The 21,363-nt window shown below is 41.9% G+C and overlaps 1 protein-coding gene across 2 annotated transcripts in view; it reads right to left on the bottom strand.

The window, feature by feature from the left end:
• Positions 1 to 2,370: 2,370 nt before the first annotated feature.
• The window catches only part of LOC132381301 (synaptotagmin-B), a 113,936-nt gene continuing 94,943 nt past the window's right edge, over positions 2,371 to 21,363 (bottom strand). For both annotated transcript variants that reach the window (XM_059950681.1, XM_059950680.1), the window contains exon 9: positions 2,371 to 2,583. In XM_059950681.1, coding sequence (XP_059806664.1) covers positions 2,377 to 2,583 — 207 coding nt within the window. In that variant the 3' untranslated portion in view covers positions 2,371 to 2,376. The remainder of the gene's footprint in view (positions 2,584 to 21,363) is intronic.

The following is a 21,363-nucleotide window of genomic DNA, read 5'->3' as shown; positions in this document are numbered from 1 at the left end:
TTGGCTAAATGATTTGTATCGATCAATATGATTTCCTACTTCATGGTGCCTGAAGAAATATACCAATATCAATTTTTTTTTGCAGGAAGAGGGTTGCATGTCATAGCTTTCCTCTCAGTAATTGATGTATTTCAACATTTTGAATCAAATCTTCCCCCAGAGAATTGCTTTGATTTTCTCATTCATTTGGCAGGATTTTCCCTTGAACTGTTTGTGAAATTCACTTAGAATAAACGTCTCCCTTCCAAACTCTGCCCATTATGATCATAAGTGCACATTGGAGTGTGAGTATAGGGATTACAAATTGTATTCATTGCTAGAGGACAGCAAACACCACGCAAGCTGCACTAAAGATTTGCTCCTTCCGTAACAGAGTATCATAGTGAGGGGTGTCATATACATTTACTTTTCTAATTTTGTATAAACAGGATAAATTTCACCTCACTCAACATCAGCTTAATACCAAGCAGTCAGCCAACATGACTAATGGCAAAAAAAGCTTAAGAACATTAATATTAATGTGTCTCTGTACAGTAAAACTTTAATGATTGCAATCTTTTTAAAGCAGTAGGTAATATTATAATAATCCATCAAAAAAATCAGTCCTAGGCAGTTTCATTAGTAAGATTTGTTACTGTACAAACAGACCATCAGTTTTGACTATCAAAATTGCAACGCGTGGTAACTTCTTCAGTTTTTTTGAAATCTTAAAGACATCAGTGCATTTTATTCTTTGTGTGTTAATGTTAACATTACACTGCTTTCAGCAATTGTTCCTATCCGAACAGTGTACACAGAATAATCATCAGCAGCAGACTGGCAAAGTGCAACATCACATACCAGGAGACGTTGAACAGATGGGAAAAAGATTCTGTGACTTGCTGCTAACTCTCCACTGCGCTCTTTCCAACTCAACCCAAATGATGTGAGTAATAAATAGATTGAGAATTTGCTATGTGAATTGTGCAAATCTTCTCCCTTAAACCATGTTTCATACCAGTTTTACATCTCTAATTAGTGTATTATATAGAACATCCTTGTTCCAACTTGCACGATGCCTCGTAACCATTTAAATCAATCTTGAATCCATAAGCACTCAATCTATTTATTTTTGATCTGCTTAGATGCATGAGATTCCTATTGTATTGAGCATGATTTTCTTATTAGCTTTGTGGATACCATGAAAATAAAGCAAGCTCTTCCAAATAGGCAACTTCTGCTTAGGTTTCGAGCTACGATGACTCTACTGCATATAATTCATGATTAATGTGCTCCTTATGGGGATGGCTGGAATTCTATCTGAATGGAACAGATGTGGCCTGAGTTAAAGATGTCTTTTAGGGAACAAGACCTAGTTTGACAATAATATCTATTTTGAAGGTCAAGCTAATTTGAATTTCCTTTAACACAATGTAAGTGCCAATGAATTGCCCGGTCTTTAAAAGCTCCCCAGGAACATCCTTTTTTTATTATTATTTTCACTCATTCATTGCTGAAAGTGCACCGGAGGCCTTAATGCAACACTTACAATGTCTTTTCACCTTGGAATAAAAGGTCTTCTATCCTATGAGATTTTTCTTCCTAATCTACATTCTCTAATATTTAAACGAAAACTTTCAGGCAGACGTGACTTTACAAAGGTCTCTGCAGCATCCCTTATTGTACAGATCGTAATGTCTAAAAAGGCTGAAAAAGAAGCTTTCACCATTTGGTTGGACACTAATGGCTTCACTTTATACCATGATGTGATGTCAGTGCTCTACCAGTCTTCAGATGTGGGTCAAGTGACTGGATATCGCTTTAGCTGTTCTAGTCTATTAACATCATGTAAAATACAGGCATCATCATAAAAAATATACAGCAGATGCATGTGATTGTAAATCATGGACAACTTACACCTACACAAATATTGCATTGAACATGCTGTTATTTACAATAGATTATCATCATGCATTATCAACAAGTGTTTTATAGTAGATCTAAAGTAGAAGGGAGAACTTGGAGAAATTTGGAATACAACTTGGAGGCTCAGATGGCTTATTTATTTATTGGAGTTATGGTAGTTAATGTGTTCCGAGCTGTGTTGACCCTTTCAGTACTGGATTTGCACCTTTCAGAACAGATGTATGATTCACATGTGCAAAATCATATGGTTTGACTGTTGATGCCATAATGTACAAAACACAAATTTGTAACGCTTTTTGTAACGGTAATCTTAAAAAAATGAAAAAAATACAAAACACATAAAACTTGCATATATTTGTCATGGTGCAAAGATGCTCAAGTTATTTCCAAAGGGTTAATGGAGAATGGTGCATAACTGAGGTATTGATAGCATCTGACTAATGACAAGTTTGTGGAAAGGTGGGAATGGTTTCACTTTTTGAGGCCAAGGGCTACGTCGACCTCCTCCTCCGGTTTTAGTGAGTGCCATTGTGCAATAGGCCGCCTGGGATTCGCCAGCATATCTGACCAGTGTCGAAGCTCTGTGCCCGTGGCATTGCTGCCGACAAATATCTTGCCGATGGCATCGTTCTTTCCGATCTTGTCGTAGTCCAAGACTGTGATGCAAACCTGTACTTTCTGCATGTTAAATAAAAGGGATACAGAGGATATTTATTACGTGTTGCTAAAATAATATCAAAACAATTTTCATTATAGAGTATTACTTTTAAGCTCAGTAAAGCAACAGGGAGAAAACATCCAATACTATAGTGTCAGTTGGATAGTGCTCCTGGTATTATTAGTTATTTATGTTGATGATATTATGTGCATCCTGGAGCTGTTGTCAGTTGTAGACTGCTTCCATGTAAAGTATAGCAAACCTCGTCAATACCTGAAGATGATGTAACATCATTCTTTACTGCAGTCAGCCGATCACAGAACAAAAGGATGATTAAGCAGAAAACAGCAAACATTTAGTTAATCATTTGTTCATCTTTATCTATCTGCATTACCCAGATGGAGATTTCACTCTGATTAGGCATGAAGATATAGTGATATGAAGCAGAAATGCTGTGGCTGGTGCTTCAGGGTTGCTCAAGCTTCAACAATTGACAGGAACGTACACTGCAGCTGTAGAGCAAGTCTGGAATGAGCTGGGAGACGGTGCTGATACCCTGCTACCTGTGGAGGACTATAATCTCCATTCCTGACTGAGACAGTGACCTAAAGGAAAAAGTTTGTTTTCTTTTTATGCATTTTTATGTTGACTTTCATTAGCTTTAAATATTCATTTGCTTTAGAGCTTTAAACAATATTTTTTACTTTATTGCTTAAAAAATTCAGTCTTTGTTTCTTGAAATTATTTGCAGGTGCTATAGGATAGGCATGATATGGCAAAGCTCAACACAGATGGAAATCCCATATCCCTTGATGGACCCATAGGGGTAGTGAACATATAGCAGAGGTTCAAGTAGGAAACTGCAATGGCATTTATTTACAACACATTTGAAGAGAGTGGGATGTGAAGGCTACCATATCGATTGGGGAGGCAACTACAAACATCTGATTTGACACCAAAGTGATTCTGTATCATGGCTGTGGAATCCTTTCACCATCTTCCACCCAGGCTGACCAATCTGGTGTATCCAGGATGGACTCAGAGTCATGGACAAGATGACTTTCTGAGTGTCTGGCCGAGACAGTTGGGCATAGCTACCAGTCAATTAGTCAAATTCTATCTGAGAGAGGGGAGGAGAGTGAGAGTATGCAGGTACAAAAAGCATTTCAAGAGCTGCAGGAATTATCATTGGTGAAAAAAAGAAAAGTGGAAGTTTCATAAAAACTGATCTTGCAAACTCATGGCATGGGCAATGGCTGAAGAGATGACGGGAGCTCCCAGTCCCACTTGTTGGAAGAAGGAACTGTTTAAGAAGGCTCAAACTACATTAGAAAAAGAGAGAAACTTATGTGTTTCAGAACATTTGTTTTCAAGAATCTTTCACATAAAATGATGCTGACTGATCTTAAGGAAATCTTCAAGGCTGATTTTGACATCACTATTCCTGGATCCTGAATTGGCTTGGGATTGCAAGGTGTTGTGTTAACTGAATTTCAGAAGGAAATGGTTGCTCAGTTAACATTGGAATGGAACCAATGTATAAAAGAGCAGGGTCATTTGATGCCTATTCATGTTACAGACCATATATTCAAATGTAGGACCTCAAAACACAACAAAACATGTGAGAGGGCAAATTCTGATGCAGTAGATGTTGGAGGCTCACCATTGCATCTGAGATAGGAGAGCAAAAAAAAACCAGAGAAACTGAAGATGACCCAGGAACAAAAATAGTATGATGGACACTGAAATCTACACTCTATACACAGGGATCTACAAACCCCTTGCTTAATGGTATTAGTCTATGGTATAATAAAGGTTGGGTACCCCTGTTCCAAAGTCAGCTTGCAGAGGCACTGATAACAAGAAATTAGCACCAAGCAAAGAACGGAAATTTAAAGAAAATATGGACCAAGGTATTCATAATTCAAATCACCCATCATGTATGTCTGATTAGTTTTGTTCTGACCATTTTTAGTCTTTGTACTGAAAGAAATGACAAGTATAATTAAAACCAACCCATTTTGGTTATCAACTGGACAGTGAAAGTCAAGCTCAAGACAATTCAGGATTTGGGTACTGTGGCTCCAATGCTATTGAACAGTAAATGGTGTTAGAGAAAGAGGCCAAGATACTTGTCTGAAGATACTGTTAGTGGATCCACAGCAAATGCTCCAAAGAGAAAAAAGAGAAGAAACGTATGGTTCAGGAATTAGAAGAGAAGATTAAATGTTAATATGTAAAGTGATGAAACCAAAGGCAAAGAAAAACAGTTTTCAGAAGCATCAAGAGACTAGATCATGACATCTGTAGCGTATCAAAATATATTGTGTAATTGCCATTAATTTGAGTTAATAGATTTTGTGTTAAATTTGTGAGTGCATTTGAGTGATATCAAGAAGATGGTGATCCAGATGACGTACTACATTGTAGGAAACCATGGCACATACATGAAGAGGTGGTTCGCTCCAAGTACCAACAGCCAGAGTGGGCACTTCAGAGATATAAATGCAGCTTGCAGGGAGAAGCCCATCAACAAGATGACCAGGGCCAAGAGATTAAGTGAATACAAGAGTTGAATTAATTGTAAATTAATGTAAATAGTTAAGCAATTTTATAACAATAGATGTAAGTACTTAGTTGATTGTATTTTAAGGTACATGTCTGCAAGAAGTACTTCTAAAGGCTAGATTGTATCAGGTATTAAGATCCTTGTTACCTTGCTGTAACCGACAACTCAATTTAATTGAGAGATGCTGCCTTAGAGGCGGCTTTGCTTCCCACCATTTCCCTGATTATTTGTTTATGCAAGCAGGAAGACAGCACTACATTTCTGGTGGTGGGCATCAGTCATCACTGAAGCCTCACTATTCCGTGTATTCCCTCAACTCTGGGACAGTTTCATCGGGCCATCCATTCACGGTTGGAGTGGGTGTAGGCAGACGACTGAGCTCTCACTTTCCTCACTCTATAGGAGCACGATGCCAAGTCAGAAAATGGAATGACCTGCATACTGAAGAGTGAATGAGCAATGTACACCACCAAAGTTTGACATTTGATCCCTGTTTGTGCCATGTTCCAAAGGCTGTAAAGAAACTCCTTTGCATCTTCTGTACAGTTATATTTCTAAGGTGCTTTTCAGTAAATAGTAAATCATTATTGCCAATGTAGGCTCGCAGCTGAAGAAATGCCACTTAGGTGAAGTACTGGAAGGTAACCAGAGGTCATTCTGCTGTAATTAGCTTGAACTACTAGTCAGATGACATGGCTCCTGAGACTATAAATGCCAGCCACCCATGTGTGGACCAAGAGCAAGAGAAGCGGGAGCCATTTAGTCCCTCATGTTGGCTCTACCATTTCCAAGACCTTTAGATATAAGAAGAAAATTAGGCCATTTGGCCCATTGAGTCTACTTCACCATTCAGCCATGGTGGATTTTTTCTCAACCCCATTCTTCTGTTTTCTCCCCATAATCTTATGGGGAGAATTGAGTCAATCTCTGGCTTATTTATACCCAACAATTTGGCCCCTCTAGCCCTCTGTGGTATGAAGTCCACAGATTCGTCACCCCCTCAGCTCAGTTCTACAGAGGCATCCCTTTACTCTAGGGCTGTGTCAAAATCATAGAGCAATACAGTGCCGTATGGGTCCTTCAGCCCACTATGCTGTGCTGACCAAAATAAACCTAGTTTAAGTTCAACCTAAACCTTCCTTTCTACGCATTCCATAACCCTCCATTTTTCTTACATACATCTGCCTATCTAAGAGTCTCTTCAATATCTCTATTGTATAAGTCCCCACCATTACAGTGTGTTCCAAGCTCTTACCACTCTGTGTAAAATGCCTACCTTAAACTGATGTCTCTGACTCTCTGGGAGAAAGCTGTCCACTGCCTCTCATGCCTCTCATAATTTTGTACACTCTATCAAGTTGACACTCATTTACCTTCACTCAAAAGAGAAGAGCTTTAGCTTACTTAATCTTTCCTCTTTAGACATGTTCTCTAATCCAGGCAGCATCCTGATAAATTTCTTCTGCACTCTCTCTAAGTTTCTACATAATTTCAATAATGGCTGAGCATAATATCCTTGGATTTAAACTGTTAATGGAAACATACCCTTTTCCATAATTTAAAATATTCATGGCTGTCCTTTTTATTCCGTTCTACTTTCCAACATTAATCACAAATCTTAATGTCTAAGAATCGATTGATTTCTCATGCATATCAGTGGGATCCATCTTGCTTGCCTGAAGTATCCTGGAATTCAAAGTTGTGCCTGAAATCGCAACCGAGCCCCGACTGAGACACCAAAGATGCTCTGCACCTGAAATGTGCCAGAAATATCAGGTGCAGAGTAGCACTGTGGTATAGTGGTTAGCACAATGTTTTACAGTGCCAGCGATGTGGATTCAATTATCCGCAACTGCCTTTAAGAAGTTTGTACCTTCTCCCCGTGACCCCGCGGGTTTCCTGCAGGTTCTCTAGGCTCCTCCCACAGTTGGTAGGTTAACTGATCATTGCAAATTGTCCTGTGGTTAGGCTGGGGTTAAGAACCAGGGATTGCTGAGCAGCGCAGCTTGAAAGGCTGGAAGTGCCTATTCCGCACGGTATCTCAATAAATAAATAGCCCTGTGCTCAACCTTGCTGCTTCTAGAAGCTATAGGGGAAGAAATAGGCCATTTGGCCTATTGAGTGTGTTCCAATATTTCATCATCGCTAGCCCATTTCCCTCTCAACCCCGTTCTCCTCCCTATTCCCCACAACCTGTCATGCCCTGACTAATCAAGGACCTAACAACCTCTGCCTTAAGGACCTAGCCTCCACAGCCACCTATGGCAATGAATCCACAGATTCACTATGCTCTGGGTAAAGAAATTATTCCTCCTCATCTCCTTTCTAAATGGATGTCCCTCTACTCTGATGCTGTACTCTCTGGTCCTAGACTCCCCACAATATGAAACATCTTCTCCACATCCACTCTCTCTCAGTCTTTAAAAAGAGGCCCACTTTCAGGAGCGGGCAGCGGAGTGCGCAGGAGCAGAGTGCTGGGCTTTGGCTCAGCGGGCTTCGGCGCAAGAGGACTTCGGTGAGAGGAAATCAGTGAGCCGAGTACGTGCTTGCTGAGGTAAAAAGGTAAGGTCAGTAGGTACTTTTTTCATTTATTCTGACTAATCTTGGATCAGGTGATGGGGGAGACAGTCAGAGCAGTGGTGTGCTCCGTATGCAGTATGTGGGAGGTCAGGGTCAACACAGTTGTCCCTGATGACCACACCTGCAAAAGGTGCATCCAGCTGCAGCTCCTATCAGACCGAGTTAGGGAACTGGAGCAGGAGCTGGATGAACTACGGATCATTCGGGAGGCAGAGATAGATAAGAGTTATCGGGAGGTAGTCCCACCGAAAAGACAGGAGGTAGGCAAATGGGTGACAGTCAAGAGAGGCAGGGGGAGCAGACAGAGAGAGCAGAGCACCCCTGTGGCCGTTCCCATCAACAATAAGTATACCGTTTTGGATACTGTTGGTGGGGATGACCTACCAGGAACAAGCTGCAGTGGTCCTGTCTCTGGCACTGAGGTTGGACCCTCGACTAGGAAGGGGAGGAGGGAAGAGAAGAGAGCGGTATTGATAGGGGATTCTATAGTCAGGGGGGCGGATAGGAGATTTTGTGGGGAAGATCGGGAGTCTCGGATGGTATCTTGCCTCCCTGGTGCTGGGGTCCGAGACATCTCAGATCGGGTACAGGTTATTCTCGAGAGGGAGGGCAAGAACCCAGATGTTGTGGTCCATGTAGGGACCAACGACGTGGGTAGGATGAGTGAGGGGGTCCTGCGTAGGGAGTTCAGGGAGTTAGGTGCGAAGCTGAAGAGCAGGGCCTCCAGGGTAACAATCTCAGGATTGCTACCTGTGCCACATGCGAGTGAGGCAAGGAACAGAAAGATTATAAAGATTAACACGTGGCTGAGAGGATGGTGCAAGAGGGAGGGCTTCAGGTTTGTAGATAATTGGGCTTTGTTCCAGGGAAGGTGGGATCTGTTCCGAAGGGACGGTTTACACCTGAACTGGAGTGGTACTAACATTCTTGCAGGGAAGTTTGCTAGTGCTTCTTGGGGGGGTTTAAACTAAATTTGCAGGGGGCGGGGATCCAGAATGAGAGAGAGGATAGCGAGATGAAGAATAAAGGACAGGTGGGGACTACACAGTTCCGGAATATTAAGTGTGTAGTAGAGAAAGGAGAGGTAAGTGATAAGGAGGACACATGTACAGAGGGATGGTCTGATGGAACATGGAGTTAAATGTGCAGAAAGAATAAGTAAATTTAGGAAGGACAACAAAATTCTACGGGCGTATAGTCCGATGGGAGTTCGGGGAGCTGGGTTAAGCACAATAGGCAGAGATTATAACAGAGAGAGGAGAAGTGGGCTAAAAATTCTATATCTGAATGCACGGTGTCAGAAATAAGGCGGATGAGCTTGAAGCTCAGGTGTGAATGGGTAACTATGATGTTGTTGGGATAACGGAGACGTGGCTGCAGGGAGATCAGACCTGGGAGATGAACGTACAAGGGTATACATGCTATCGCAGGGACAGAAATGTGGGCAGAGGGGGTGGGGTGGCCCTGTTGGTGAGGAATGAGATTCAGTCATTTGCAAGGGGGTCATAGGATCAGGAGAAGTGGAGTCTGTGTGGATAGAACTGAGGAACAGTGAGGGCAAAAGGACCCTAAAGGGTGTTGTCTACAGGCCACCAAACAGTAGCATGGGTATTGGGTGCAAGTTGAATAGGGAGTTAACATTGGCATGTGGCAAAGGTAATGTCACAGTAGTTATGGGGGATTTCAACATGCAGGTGAACTGGGAGAATCAGGTTGGTGCTGGACCACAGGATAGGGAGTTTGTAGAGTGCCTACGGGATGCATTCTTGGAACAGCTTGTACGACAGCCGACCAGGGACAAGGCTATTCTGGATTTAGTGTTATGTAATAAACAGGATTTGATAAGCGATCTTGAAGTAAAGGAGCCATTAGGAGGTAGTGATCATAATATGATAAGGTTTTATCTGCAATTTGAGAAGGATAAGGGCAGCTCGGAGGTGTCAGTGTTGCAGTTGAACAGGGGAAACTATGGAGCCATGAGGGAGGAGCTGGCCAAAGTTGACTGGACGGATATCCCAGCAGAAAAGACAGTGGAACTGCAATGGCAGGTATTCTTGGGAATAATGCACAAGGTGCAAAATCAGATCATCCCCCGGAGAAGGAAGGATTCAAAGGGGGGAAAGGGGCCACAGTGGTTGACAAAGGAAGTCAGAGATTGCATAGCATTAAAAAAAAAGGAAGTATGACAGAGCTAAGGTGAGTGGGAGGACAGATATGATTGGGAAGTTTTTAAGGAACAACAGAACTTAACTAAAAAGGCAATATGGGGAGAAAAAATGAGGTATGGACGCAGGCTAGCCAGGAATATAAAGGAGGATAGCAAAAGCTTTTTTAGGTATGTGAAGAGAAAAAAGATAGTTAAGAACAATGTTGGGCCCTTGCAGAATGAATTGGGTGAAATTGTTATGGGAAACAGAGAAATGGCAGAAGAATTTAATAAGTACTTTAGATCTGTCTTCACTAACCAGTGAGGTTATACACTTTGGGAGTAAGAACAGGAAGGCAGATTATTATCTGAATGGTGTAAAGTTAGGTAAGGGAGAAATACAAAGAGATCTAGGAGTCCTTGCTCATCAGTCACTGAAGGTGAATGAGCAAGTGCAGCAGGCAGTGAAGAAGGCTAATGGAATGTTGGCCTTTATTACAAAGGGAAGTGAGTACAAGAGCAAGGAAATCCTCTTGCATTTGTACAGGACCCTGGTGAGCCCACACCTGGAGTATTGTGTACAGTTTTGGTCTCCAGGGTTAAGGAAGGACATCCTGGCTGTAGAGGAAGTGCAGCGTAGATTCACAAGGTTAATTCCTGGGATGTCTGGACTGTCTTACACAGAGAGGTTAGAGAGTCTGGGCTTGTACACGCTGGAATTAAGGAGATTGAGAGAGGATCTGATTGCAACATATAAGATTATTAAGGGATTGGACAAGATAGAGGCAGGAAATATGTTCCAGATGCTGGGAGAGTCCAGTACCAGAGGGCATGGTTTGAGAATAAGGGGTGGGTCATTTAGGACAGAGTTAAGGAAAAACTTCTTCTCCCAGAGAGTTGTGGGGGTCTGGAATGCACTGCCTCGGAAGGCAGTGGAGGCCAATTTTCTGGATGCTTTCAGGAAGGAACTAGATAGGTATCTTATGGATTGGGGAATCAAGGGATATGGGGACAAGGCAGGAACCGGGTTTTGATAGTAGATGATCAGCCATGATCTCAAAATGGCGGTGCAGGCTTGAAGGGCTGAATGGTCTACTTCTGCACCTATTGTCTATTGTCTTTCAACATTTGATAGGTTTCAAGGAGATCTCCCCTCATCCTTCTAAGTTCCAGTGAGTACAGGCCTGGAGCCATCAATTGTTCCTCATATGATAAGCCATTCATACCTGGAATTATTCTTGCGAACCACTTCTGAACCCTCTCCAGTGTCAGCACATCCTTTCTCATACAAGGTGCCCACACCTGCTCACAATATTCCAAGTGAGACCTCACCAATGTCTTTACTTCCTGAGAAAGCTGAAGAAGTTTGGCCTGTCGCCTAAAACCCTCACTAATTTTTATAGATGTATTGTAGAAAGCATTCTTCTAGGGTGCATCACAACCTGGTATGGAAGTTGTCCTGTCCAAGACCAGAAGAAGCTGCAGAAGATAGTGAACATAGCCCAGCACATCACATAAACCAATTTTCCATCCTCGGACTCACTTTACACCACACGCTGTCGGAGCAGTGCTGCCAGGATAATCAAGGATAAGACCCACCCAGCCAACACACTTTTCGTCCTACTTCCCTCCGGGAGAAGGTTCAGGAGCATGAAGATTCATACGGCCAGATTTGGGAACAGCTTCTTTCCAACTGTGATAACACTGCTAAACAGATCCTGACCCAGATCAGGGCCGTACCTTCCAAATATCCGGACCTGACTTGCACTACCTTACTTTCTCTTTTCTATTTTCTAATTATGATTTATAATTTAAATTTCTATTATATTTACTTTGATTTGTACTTCAGGGAGCGCGAAGCACAGAAACAAATGTCACTATGATGATTGTATGCTCTAGCATCAATTGTTTGGTGACAATAAAGTAAGTAAAGTAAAGTAAAGCCTCAGCATGGCATTAAAAAGGTTCTTAAATGTAATTCAAAGTCTTTGACATTCGAAGAAATTTGTAAACTATAATAATTTAATAATATAATAATTATTTGTAACCAAATAATGAAAAAATATTAATTGACTTAAAAATAATTATTTGGAACATTATTGATATAAAGCAATATTTAAAGCATTAAGAATCAAAAGCAGTAAGGACAAATGGCCTCTAAGCCTGTATCACCAATCAATACAATTATAGCCTTGACCTCAACACACTCACCTGCTCTAATCCCACACATCTTGACTACTTTTCAAATCAAATATCTGCTGGTCTCCTCCATGAATACATTGAACATACATGTCTCCACTGTTTTCTTGGGCAAAGAAGTTTGAGCAATCGTGATTCTATTGGAGATGACATTGCTCCTCATCACCAATTGAAATGCTTATACCTTAATCTGAGTCTGCTTTCCCTGTTTTCTGTTGTAAATCATCCTCTCAGTATTAACTGTGTCAGTTCTCTTCAGAATTTTAAATATTTCATAAGGTCAATACTTATTTTTCTAAACAGCAATGAGGCCCAACCTTTTCAATCATCATTCATATGTCACCCCCTTTGTTCCCAAGAATCAATGAAGTGAGCCTTAGCTGCACTATCTCCAATGTTAGTTTATCCTCAATTAAATTGGCAGACCAAAACCATGTGGTACAAGATGCGTTGCCTCATCAGCACCCTGCGAAGTTGTATCAGAACTCCCAGTTTTTATATTTCCGATTAAGGCTAACGTTAGACTTCCTAATGACAATTTATACATGCATCAAACCCTTCCTGTTTCATGTTCCAGAACCATATACCCTTCTGCATCTGTCTCTACCTAAATAATAATTTGCATTTTTATTCTTTCTTCCAAAGTGGATAACCTTACTTATACCCCGTTGGCCAACTTTCTTTATATTCTTTTCTCTACTCTTTCAGTTCCATCTTCCTTATAACTTGCTAAGCCATCTTTCTGTTATCAATGATTCTGATAGCGGCACCCTGGGTCTCTTCAACCAAATCAGCAATGTGAGACCCAACTAGTTATTGATTTCTACTGAGCCTTTCTTCTTAGAAACATAGAAAACCTACAGCACAATACAGGATCTTCGGCCCACAATGCTGTGCCGAACACGTACTTACTTTAGAAATTACCTGGGGTTACCCATAGCCCTCTATTTTTCTAAGCTCCATGTATCTATCCAGGAGTCCCTTAAAAGACCCTATTGTAACTGCCTCTACCACTGTCGCTGGCAGCTTATTCCACTCACTCACCACACTCTGCATAAAAAAGTTACCCCTGGCATCTCCTCTGTACCTACTTCCAAGCACCTTAAAGCCGTGCCCTCTTGTGCTAGCCATTTCAGCCCTGGAAAAAAGCCTTTGACTATTCACACAATCAATACTTCTCATCAGTTTATACACCTCTATCAGGTCACTTCTCATCCTCTGACACTCCAAAGAGAAAAGGCCAAGTTCTTTCAACCTATTCTCATAAGGCATGCTCCCCAATTCAGGCAACATACTTGTAAATCATCTTTGTCTAGTTTCCACATCCTTCCTGTAGTGAGGCGACCAGAACTGAGCACAGTACTCCAAGTGGGGTCTGACCAGGGTCCTTTGTAGCTGCAACATTACCTCCTGGCTCTTAAACTCAATCCCACGGTTGATGAAGTCCAATGCACTGTATGCCTTCTTAACCACAGAGTCAACCTGTGCAGCAGCTTTGAGTGTCCTATGGACTCGGACCTCAAGATCCCTCTGATCCTCCATACTGCCAAGAGTCTTACTGTTAATACTATATTCTGTCATCATATTTGACCTACCAAAATGAATCACCTCACACTTATCTGGCTTGAACTCCATCTGCCACTTCTCAGCCCAGTTTTGCATCCTATTTATGTCCGACTGTAACCTCTGACAGCCCTCCACACTATCCACAACACCCCTAACCTTTGTGTCATCAGCAAATTTAGCAACCCATACCTCCACTTCCTCATCCAGGTTATTTATAAAAATCACAAAGAGAATGCGTCCCAGAACAGATCCCTGAGGCACACCACTGGTCACCGACCTCCATGCAGAATATGATCCATCTACAATCACTCTCTGCATTCTGTGGGCAAGCCAATTCTTGATCCACAAAGCAATATCCCCTTGGATCCTATGCCTCCTTAATTTCTCAGTAAGCCTTGCATGGGGTCCCTTATCAAATGCCTTGCTGAAATCCATGTGCATTACATCTACTGCTCTGTCTTCATCAACATGATTAGTCACATCCTCAAAAAATTCAATCAGGCCTTTGACAAAGCCATGCTAACTATTTCTAATCATATTAAGCCTCTCAAATGTTCATAAATCCTGCCTCTCAGAATCTTCTCCATCAACTTACCATTCACTGAGGTAAGACTCACTGGTCTATAATTTCCTGGGCTTTCCCTACTCTGTTTCTTGAATAAGAGAACAACGTCCACAACTCTCCAATCCTTTGGAACCTCTCCCATACCCATTGATGATTCAAAGATCATTACTGGGGGCTCAGCAATCTCCTCCCTCACCTCCCAAAGTAGCTGGGGTACATCTCATCCAGTCCCGGAGACTTATCCAACTTGATGTTTTCCAAAAGCTCCAGCACATCCTCTTTCTTAATGTCTATATGCTCAAGCTTTTTAATCCACTGTAAGTCATCCCTACAATTGCCAAAATCTTTTTCCGTAGTGAATTCTGAAGCAAAGTACTCATTAACTACCTTCGCTGTCTCCTCCGGTTCCATACACACTTTTCCACTGTCACACTTGATTGGTCCTATTCCCTCATGTCTTATCCTCTTGCTCTTCACATACTTGTAGAATATCTTGGGGCTTTCTTTAATCTTGCTCATGGCCTTCTCATGGGTCCTTCTGCCTCTCCTAAATTTGTTCTTAAGCTCCTTCCTGCTAGCCCTATAATCTTCTAGATCTTTATCATTACCTAGTTTTTTGAACCTTTCATAAGCTTTTCTTCTTGACTAGATTTTCAACAGCCTTTGTACACCACAGTTCCTGTACCCTACCATTCTTTCCATAAGGCATAAGATACAGAAGCAGCAGTGGGCCATTTGGCCCATCGAGTCTGCTCTGCCATTCATTCATGTCCTTCCAATTTTTCCAGTCGTCCCCATTCCCTTGCTTTCACCTCATACTCTTTGCTGCCCTGGCTACAAGAACCTATCTATCTGCCTTAAATACACTCAATAACTTAGCCTCCACAGCTGCTCGTGGCAACAAATTCCACAGATTTACCACCCTCTGACTAAAGTAATTTCTCTGCATCTCTGTTCTAAATGGATGTCCTTCAATTATGAAGTCGTGTCCTCTTATCCTAGAATGGGAAATAACTTTGCCATCTCTAATCTGTTCAGGCCCTTTAACATTTGGAATATTTCTATGAGATCCCCCTCATTCTACTGAACTCCAGGGAATACAGCCCAAGAGCAGCTGGATGTTCTTCATACAGTAACCCTTTCATTCCTGGAATCATTCTTGTGAATCTTCTCTGAACCCTCTCCAATGTCAGTATATCCTTTCTAGAATAAGGAGCCCAAAACTGCACACAATACTCCAAGTATGGTCTCACAAATGCCTTATAGAGCCTCAACATCACATCCTTGTTCTTATATTCTACACCTCTAGAAATGAATGCCAACATTGCATTCATCCTCTTCACAACTGACTCAACCTGAAGGTTAACTTTTAGGGTATCCTGCACAAGGACTCCCAAGTCTCTTTGCATCTCTGAATTTTGAATTCTCTCCCCATCTAAATAATAGTCTGCTGATTTATTTTTTCCACCAAAGTGCATGACCATATACTTTCCAACATTGTATTTCATTTGCCACTTCTTTGCCCATTCGCCTAAACTATCTAAGTCTCTCTGCAGGCTCTTTGTTTCCTCAACACTACCCGCTTCTCCACCTATCTTTGTACCATTGTCAAATTTAGCCACAAATTCATTAATACCACAGTCTAATTCACTGACATACATCGTAAAAAGCAGCGGTCCCATCACCGACCCATGTGGAACTCCACTGGTAACCGGCAGCCAGCTCGAATAGGACCCTTTATTCCAACTCTCCGTTTTCTGCCGATGAGCCAATGCTCCACATACACTAGTAACTTCCCTGTATTTCCATGGGCTCTTATCTTGCTAAGCAGCCTCATGTGCGTCACCTTGTCAAAGGCCTTCTGAATATCCAAGAACACCATGTCTACTGAACCTCCTTTGTCTACCCTGCTTGTAATTTCCTCAAAGAATTGCAGTAAGTTTGTCTGGTAGGATTTTCCTTTCAGGAAACCATGCTGGCTTTGGCCTATCTTGTCATGTGCCTCCAGGTACTCCATAATCTCATCCCTAACAATCGATTTCAACAACTTTCCAACTACTGATGTCAGGCTAACAGGTCTGTAGTTTCCTTTCTGCTGCCTCCCACCCTTCTTAACTAATGGAGTAACATTTGCAATTTTCCAGTCATCTGGTACAATGCCAGGATCTATATATTCTTGAAGGATCATTGTTAATGCCTCTGCAATCTCTCTAGCTACTTCCTTCAGAACCTGAGGGTGCATTCCATCAAGTCCAGGAGATTTATCCACCCTCAGATCATCCTGAGCACCTTCTCAGTCGTAAATTTCTCTGCACACACTTCACTTCCCTAATACTCTTGAATGTCTGGTATACTGCAGACGTCTTCCGCTGTTAGACTAGTGGTCGCCAACCCGTCAATCGCGATCGACTGGTCGATCTTTGAGACTTTCCCAGTAGATCCCGAAAAAAATGAAAAATAAATACACAAATACTGTTGAGAGATTGTTCCCGGGTTGTGGGGTTTTTGTTCCATTCTTTCTGCCCAGTGCACATGCGCATAGCTCCCCTGCACATGAGGCTGCTTAGCAAGATAAGAGCCCATGGAAATACAGGGAAGTTACTAGTGTATGTGGAGCATTGGCTCATCGGCAGAAAACGGAGAGTTGGAATAAAGGGTCCCCAACCAAAGCGAGGAAACGATACGAGTCAGTTGCACCTTTCCTCATTCCCTGTCATGCCCACTGTTGAACTTGAACGCACGCAAGGTCATCAGTCGCCTAAATGCAGTGATACCCTCACGTGGCTGGCGAGAACCGCCGATGCTACTGGCCCGGAGTGCGGCCGGTGGGAAGTGCATTCATTACTGGCCTGGAGCGTGGACAGATGGCCTCTGAACCTGTTAGCACATCGAATGTTTGTGGGGAACCCGGTGCTAAAATATTCGCAGACGACCTAATTCAGGCTCAAGGTTTCGTAAGTAGCAGAGCAGCTACCTCGCTGCAATCTACTGAAACAAACTTTTGTCGACCAATAGATCCTACAAGGGAGGCGGGCGCAGGCCTGTCACTCTCCTCACTCGGTTGCTCTCTCCAGATTGCGACCGCTGTGGCTCCGGTACAGGGACCTCCGGCCCTGACCTTGTCCTCTCACCCCACCCACGACCAGCTGCACCTGGCCAGGGTGTCTGGTGACGGGCGGGCAGAGGCTGGAGTTCAGGCCCGGAGGCTGTCAATGAGGCAATGAAGCTCTCAAAACTGCTTCAGGACCTTGAGTCCAAGCACCCTGCACTTAAAGATGAACCCACTGAGATTTCTCGGCAGAGAAAACAATGTGAGCAAGCGGGACAGCAGCTAAGTGCCGAGAGCCGTGAAAACTAAATTGCGGAATAGACCGGACATAAGGAACCTGCTTTGAGTATCGCTGTATTCCTGACGTGTTTAACACCCCCCTCCCCATCGGCCGGTCCGCAAGAACATTGTCAATATTAAACCGGTCCGCTGTGTAATAAATGGTGGGTACCCTTGGTGTTTATGCATTACTTCCGGGTTGTGGGGTTTTACTTCTGGTCTTTTCTGCCTCAGTGCACATGCATGTAACTAATTGATCTGGGGTCGACCTCGCCTTTCACTAGGGACGAGGTAGGGGATCTTGAGCTTAAAAAGGTAGGTGACCACTAGATTAGACTGATGCAAAATACGTATTCAGACCCTCTACCATCTCTGAATCTCTCATTACAATATCTCCAGCATCATTTTGTACTGGTCCTATATCAACCCTCGACTCTCTTTTACCTTTTATATACTTAAAAAAGCTTTTAGTATCTTCTTTGATATTAGTCACCAGCTTCCTCTCACAATTAATCTTTTCCTTCCGAATGACCTTCTTAGTTTCCTTCTGCAAGATTTTAAAATCTCCCCAATCCTCCATCTTCCCAGTAGCTCTGGCTTCCTTGTTTGCCCTCTCTTTTGCTTTTACTTTGGCTTGGACTTCACTTGTCAGCCACGGTAGAGTCCTTCTTCCCTTTGAAAATTTCTTCTTATTTGGAATATATTTGTCTTGCACTTCCCTCGTTTTTCACAGAAACTCCAGCCATTGCTGCTCTGCTGTCCTTCCTGCAAATGTCCTTTTCCAGTCAACTTTGGCCGGTTCCCCTCTCATGCTATTGTAATTTCCTTTTTTCCACTGAAATACCGAAACATCGGATTTAATTTTTTCTCTCACAAATTTCAATGTGAACTCTATCATTTTGTGATCACTGCTCCCTAAGGGTTCCTTAATCTTAAGCTCTCTTATCACCCCTGGATCATTGTACAACACCCAATCTAGTGGGCTGAACAACAAGCTTGTTGTTCTAAAAAGCCATCCCTTAGACATTCTACAAATTCTTTCTCTTGAAGTCTGGTACTGACCTATGTAGTTTTCCCAATCCACCTTCATGTTAAAATTCCCAATGATTTTGTCACGACACGGCATGTCTTATTGGAACATACTTATGCACAACTCCACGTAAATATCCCCTGAACATTTGTAGGGGGATTTGTTATATTTCTACTGTACATTTCCCTGAGAACATCTGTTCCCAATTTGTGCTTGCAAGTTCCTGCCTGATAGCTTCATTTTCCCCCTTACTCCAATTAAACGCTTTCCTAACTTATCTGTTCGTATCTCTCTCCAATGTTATGGTACAGGAGATAGAACTGTGATCACTATCTCCAAAATGCTCTCCCACTGAGAGACCTGACACCTGACCAGGTTCAATTCCTAATATCAAATCAAGTACAGCCTCTCCTCTTGTAGGCTTATCTACATATTGTGTCAAGAAACCTTCCTGAGCACACCTAACAAACTCCACCCCATCTAAACCCCTTGCTCTAGGGAGACGCCGATCAATATTTGGGAAATTAAAATCTCCCATCACTACAACCCTGTTATTATTACACCCTTCCAGAATCTGTCTCCCTATCTGCTCCTCGATGTCCTTGTTACTATTGGGTGGTCTATAAAAAACACCCCTTATTGACCCCTTCCTGTTTCTAACTTCCATCCAAAGAGACTTAGTAGACAATCCCTCCATGTCTTCCCCCTTTTCTGCAGCTATGACACTATCTCTGATCAACAGTGCCACGACCCCACCTCTTTTGCCTCCCTCCCTGTCCTTTCTGAAACATCTTAAGCCTGGCACTCAAAGTAATCAATCCTGCCCCTGAGCCATCCAAGTTTCTGTAATGGCCACATCATAGCTTCAAGCACTGATCCAGGCTCAAAGCTCATCTGTTTTGTTCATGATGCCTCTTGCATTAAAATAGATCTCAAGCACATTAAAACACCTCTCAAACCATCTTTGTTTTCTGCTTTTTAACAAATTTCCAATCCTTTTCTCTCACTCTTTATTATTTATTAAATTAATTTAAATTTCCTTTCTTGAAATATTATAATAATCAAACACAAATTATTGTTAAAAAACAAGAACTTTACACCCTCTTTTCTTTACTTATGCAAAGCAGTAAAATCCTGTATGAACTCACTTGGGGTTATGGATTTTGCATCATGTCTAATCTGTGAGTATGTCTAGGGATTCCAGGTTTGGCAGTGCATGCTCTCCATTTAAGCAAACAAAGGCTAGGTGTTTGCCAGCATTCACAGGCAAGGTCCAAGCTATCATTTTGACAAAAACAGAAAGGAAAATGGAATACTACACTGCAGACAAATATGAAAAGTATGGCATAATTACAGGTTTGTTACTCCTTTCATTATATAGTCTTGACTTGTTGGGAAGCAGAATAAGAATACTTGGCTCATTGATAACATGCTGGCTCCTAGAAGATCAACTGCACCAGGCACATCCTCCCAAAAGCTCGAAAGTTATTCTCTATTACAGAACTACACACTTCCCCTTTTGAAAGAACCGACTGATTCTGTTTCAATGTTCCTGCAGAGAGTAAATTCTTGATCATAGACCTCCTCTGAATAAAACATAATCTCTGCACAATCTCTCTTACACATTTTAAATCTGTGTCCCAGATCACGCTGCCATCCAAATGTTTGCCGTGAGAATTGAGGTTAGAAATCAAGTGACATCCAATTAAATGTGTAATAATGATTTCCTTTGTAAAAGTTGACCATGATATTTTGTCCCACTCACACCGTGGCATTGGATCAGTATGTAAGAATATTTAATTTGTACTCGTCTATATTGCAACCTCTGAAACACTAGTGTTCATAAGGACATCAGTCACGCAGGGAGTCCTGGAACATTAAGTAATGAATAATCCACCTCACAGTATAATGAGCCTGCAACAGCTGGATGTTCCTGCCTTGAAATTCAGAAATATATTTTGGGGATTTTATAAAGAGATTTTCCACATATCTAACTGTAACAAGGCAGGCAGCTCATTTATATTTCTAATATTATTTTCTATATGCCCAGTCAAGCATATCCAACACAGTTAGTTGTCACAGATGGATAACATGTTGTTTAAGTGAAACAGATCGTGGACTAGTTCCGTAGGGCAAACTGTGGACCTCTTACTATCCTGACACATGGACAGTATCAATGCTTCAGAGACCACAAAATAATTAATTATTAACTGCATCTAGCTGCTCCTGCTGCGTGAATTGCTTTCCGCTATCTTCTGTGTGGACATGTTTTACTTAAACTCACATTGATCTGTACCTACTGCCAACCTTATATTGTACGTGAGAGCCCTCTAAAGCTAACAACGTACTACCATGCACAAGCCAACATTTTTCCTGTGGCTAGCTAGTATTTTAAAATTATTTTCTGATTTGGAAAGCAGTGATGACAATAGTGCATAGTCTATATGTGACTTCTGTGAATAACGTTACTTAGGAGTTCATGAATAAATGTTGTTGACAGGAAGGGCTTATATTAAAACCGATCACTGGTCTAAAGAAGAGTGCAATTAGAGTACATCTGAAGGATAACTTGCAAAATCCATTTTCAGTAATTGTCTCAAACCTGTTTACCTTCCATTATTTTCTTTAAGTCAAATATGAATATAAAAACAGAAAAAGGATGAATTAATTGAAGTGAGGAAATGTTCAGCAGGCCAGGCAGTATCTGTGGAGGATGTAGCAAAGATTCAGTTTGATGATCTTTCATCACATCTGCAAATGGTTTGTGAGCGTGATGGGTTTAAAGTAGGTGGGGGCAATGAAGATTTGGAGAGGAGG

This window comes from Hypanus sabinus, chromosome 25 (genome assembly GCF_030144855.1).
Source record: "Hypanus sabinus isolate sHypSab1 chromosome 25, sHypSab1.hap1, whole genome shotgun sequence".
Classification (NCBI taxonomy): Eukaryota; Metazoa; Chordata; class Chondrichthyes; order Myliobatiformes; family Dasyatidae; genus Hypanus; species Hypanus sabinus.
The sequence above is the reverse complement of the archived record's forward strand: the minus strand, read 5'-3'. Positions and strand labels throughout refer to the sequence as shown.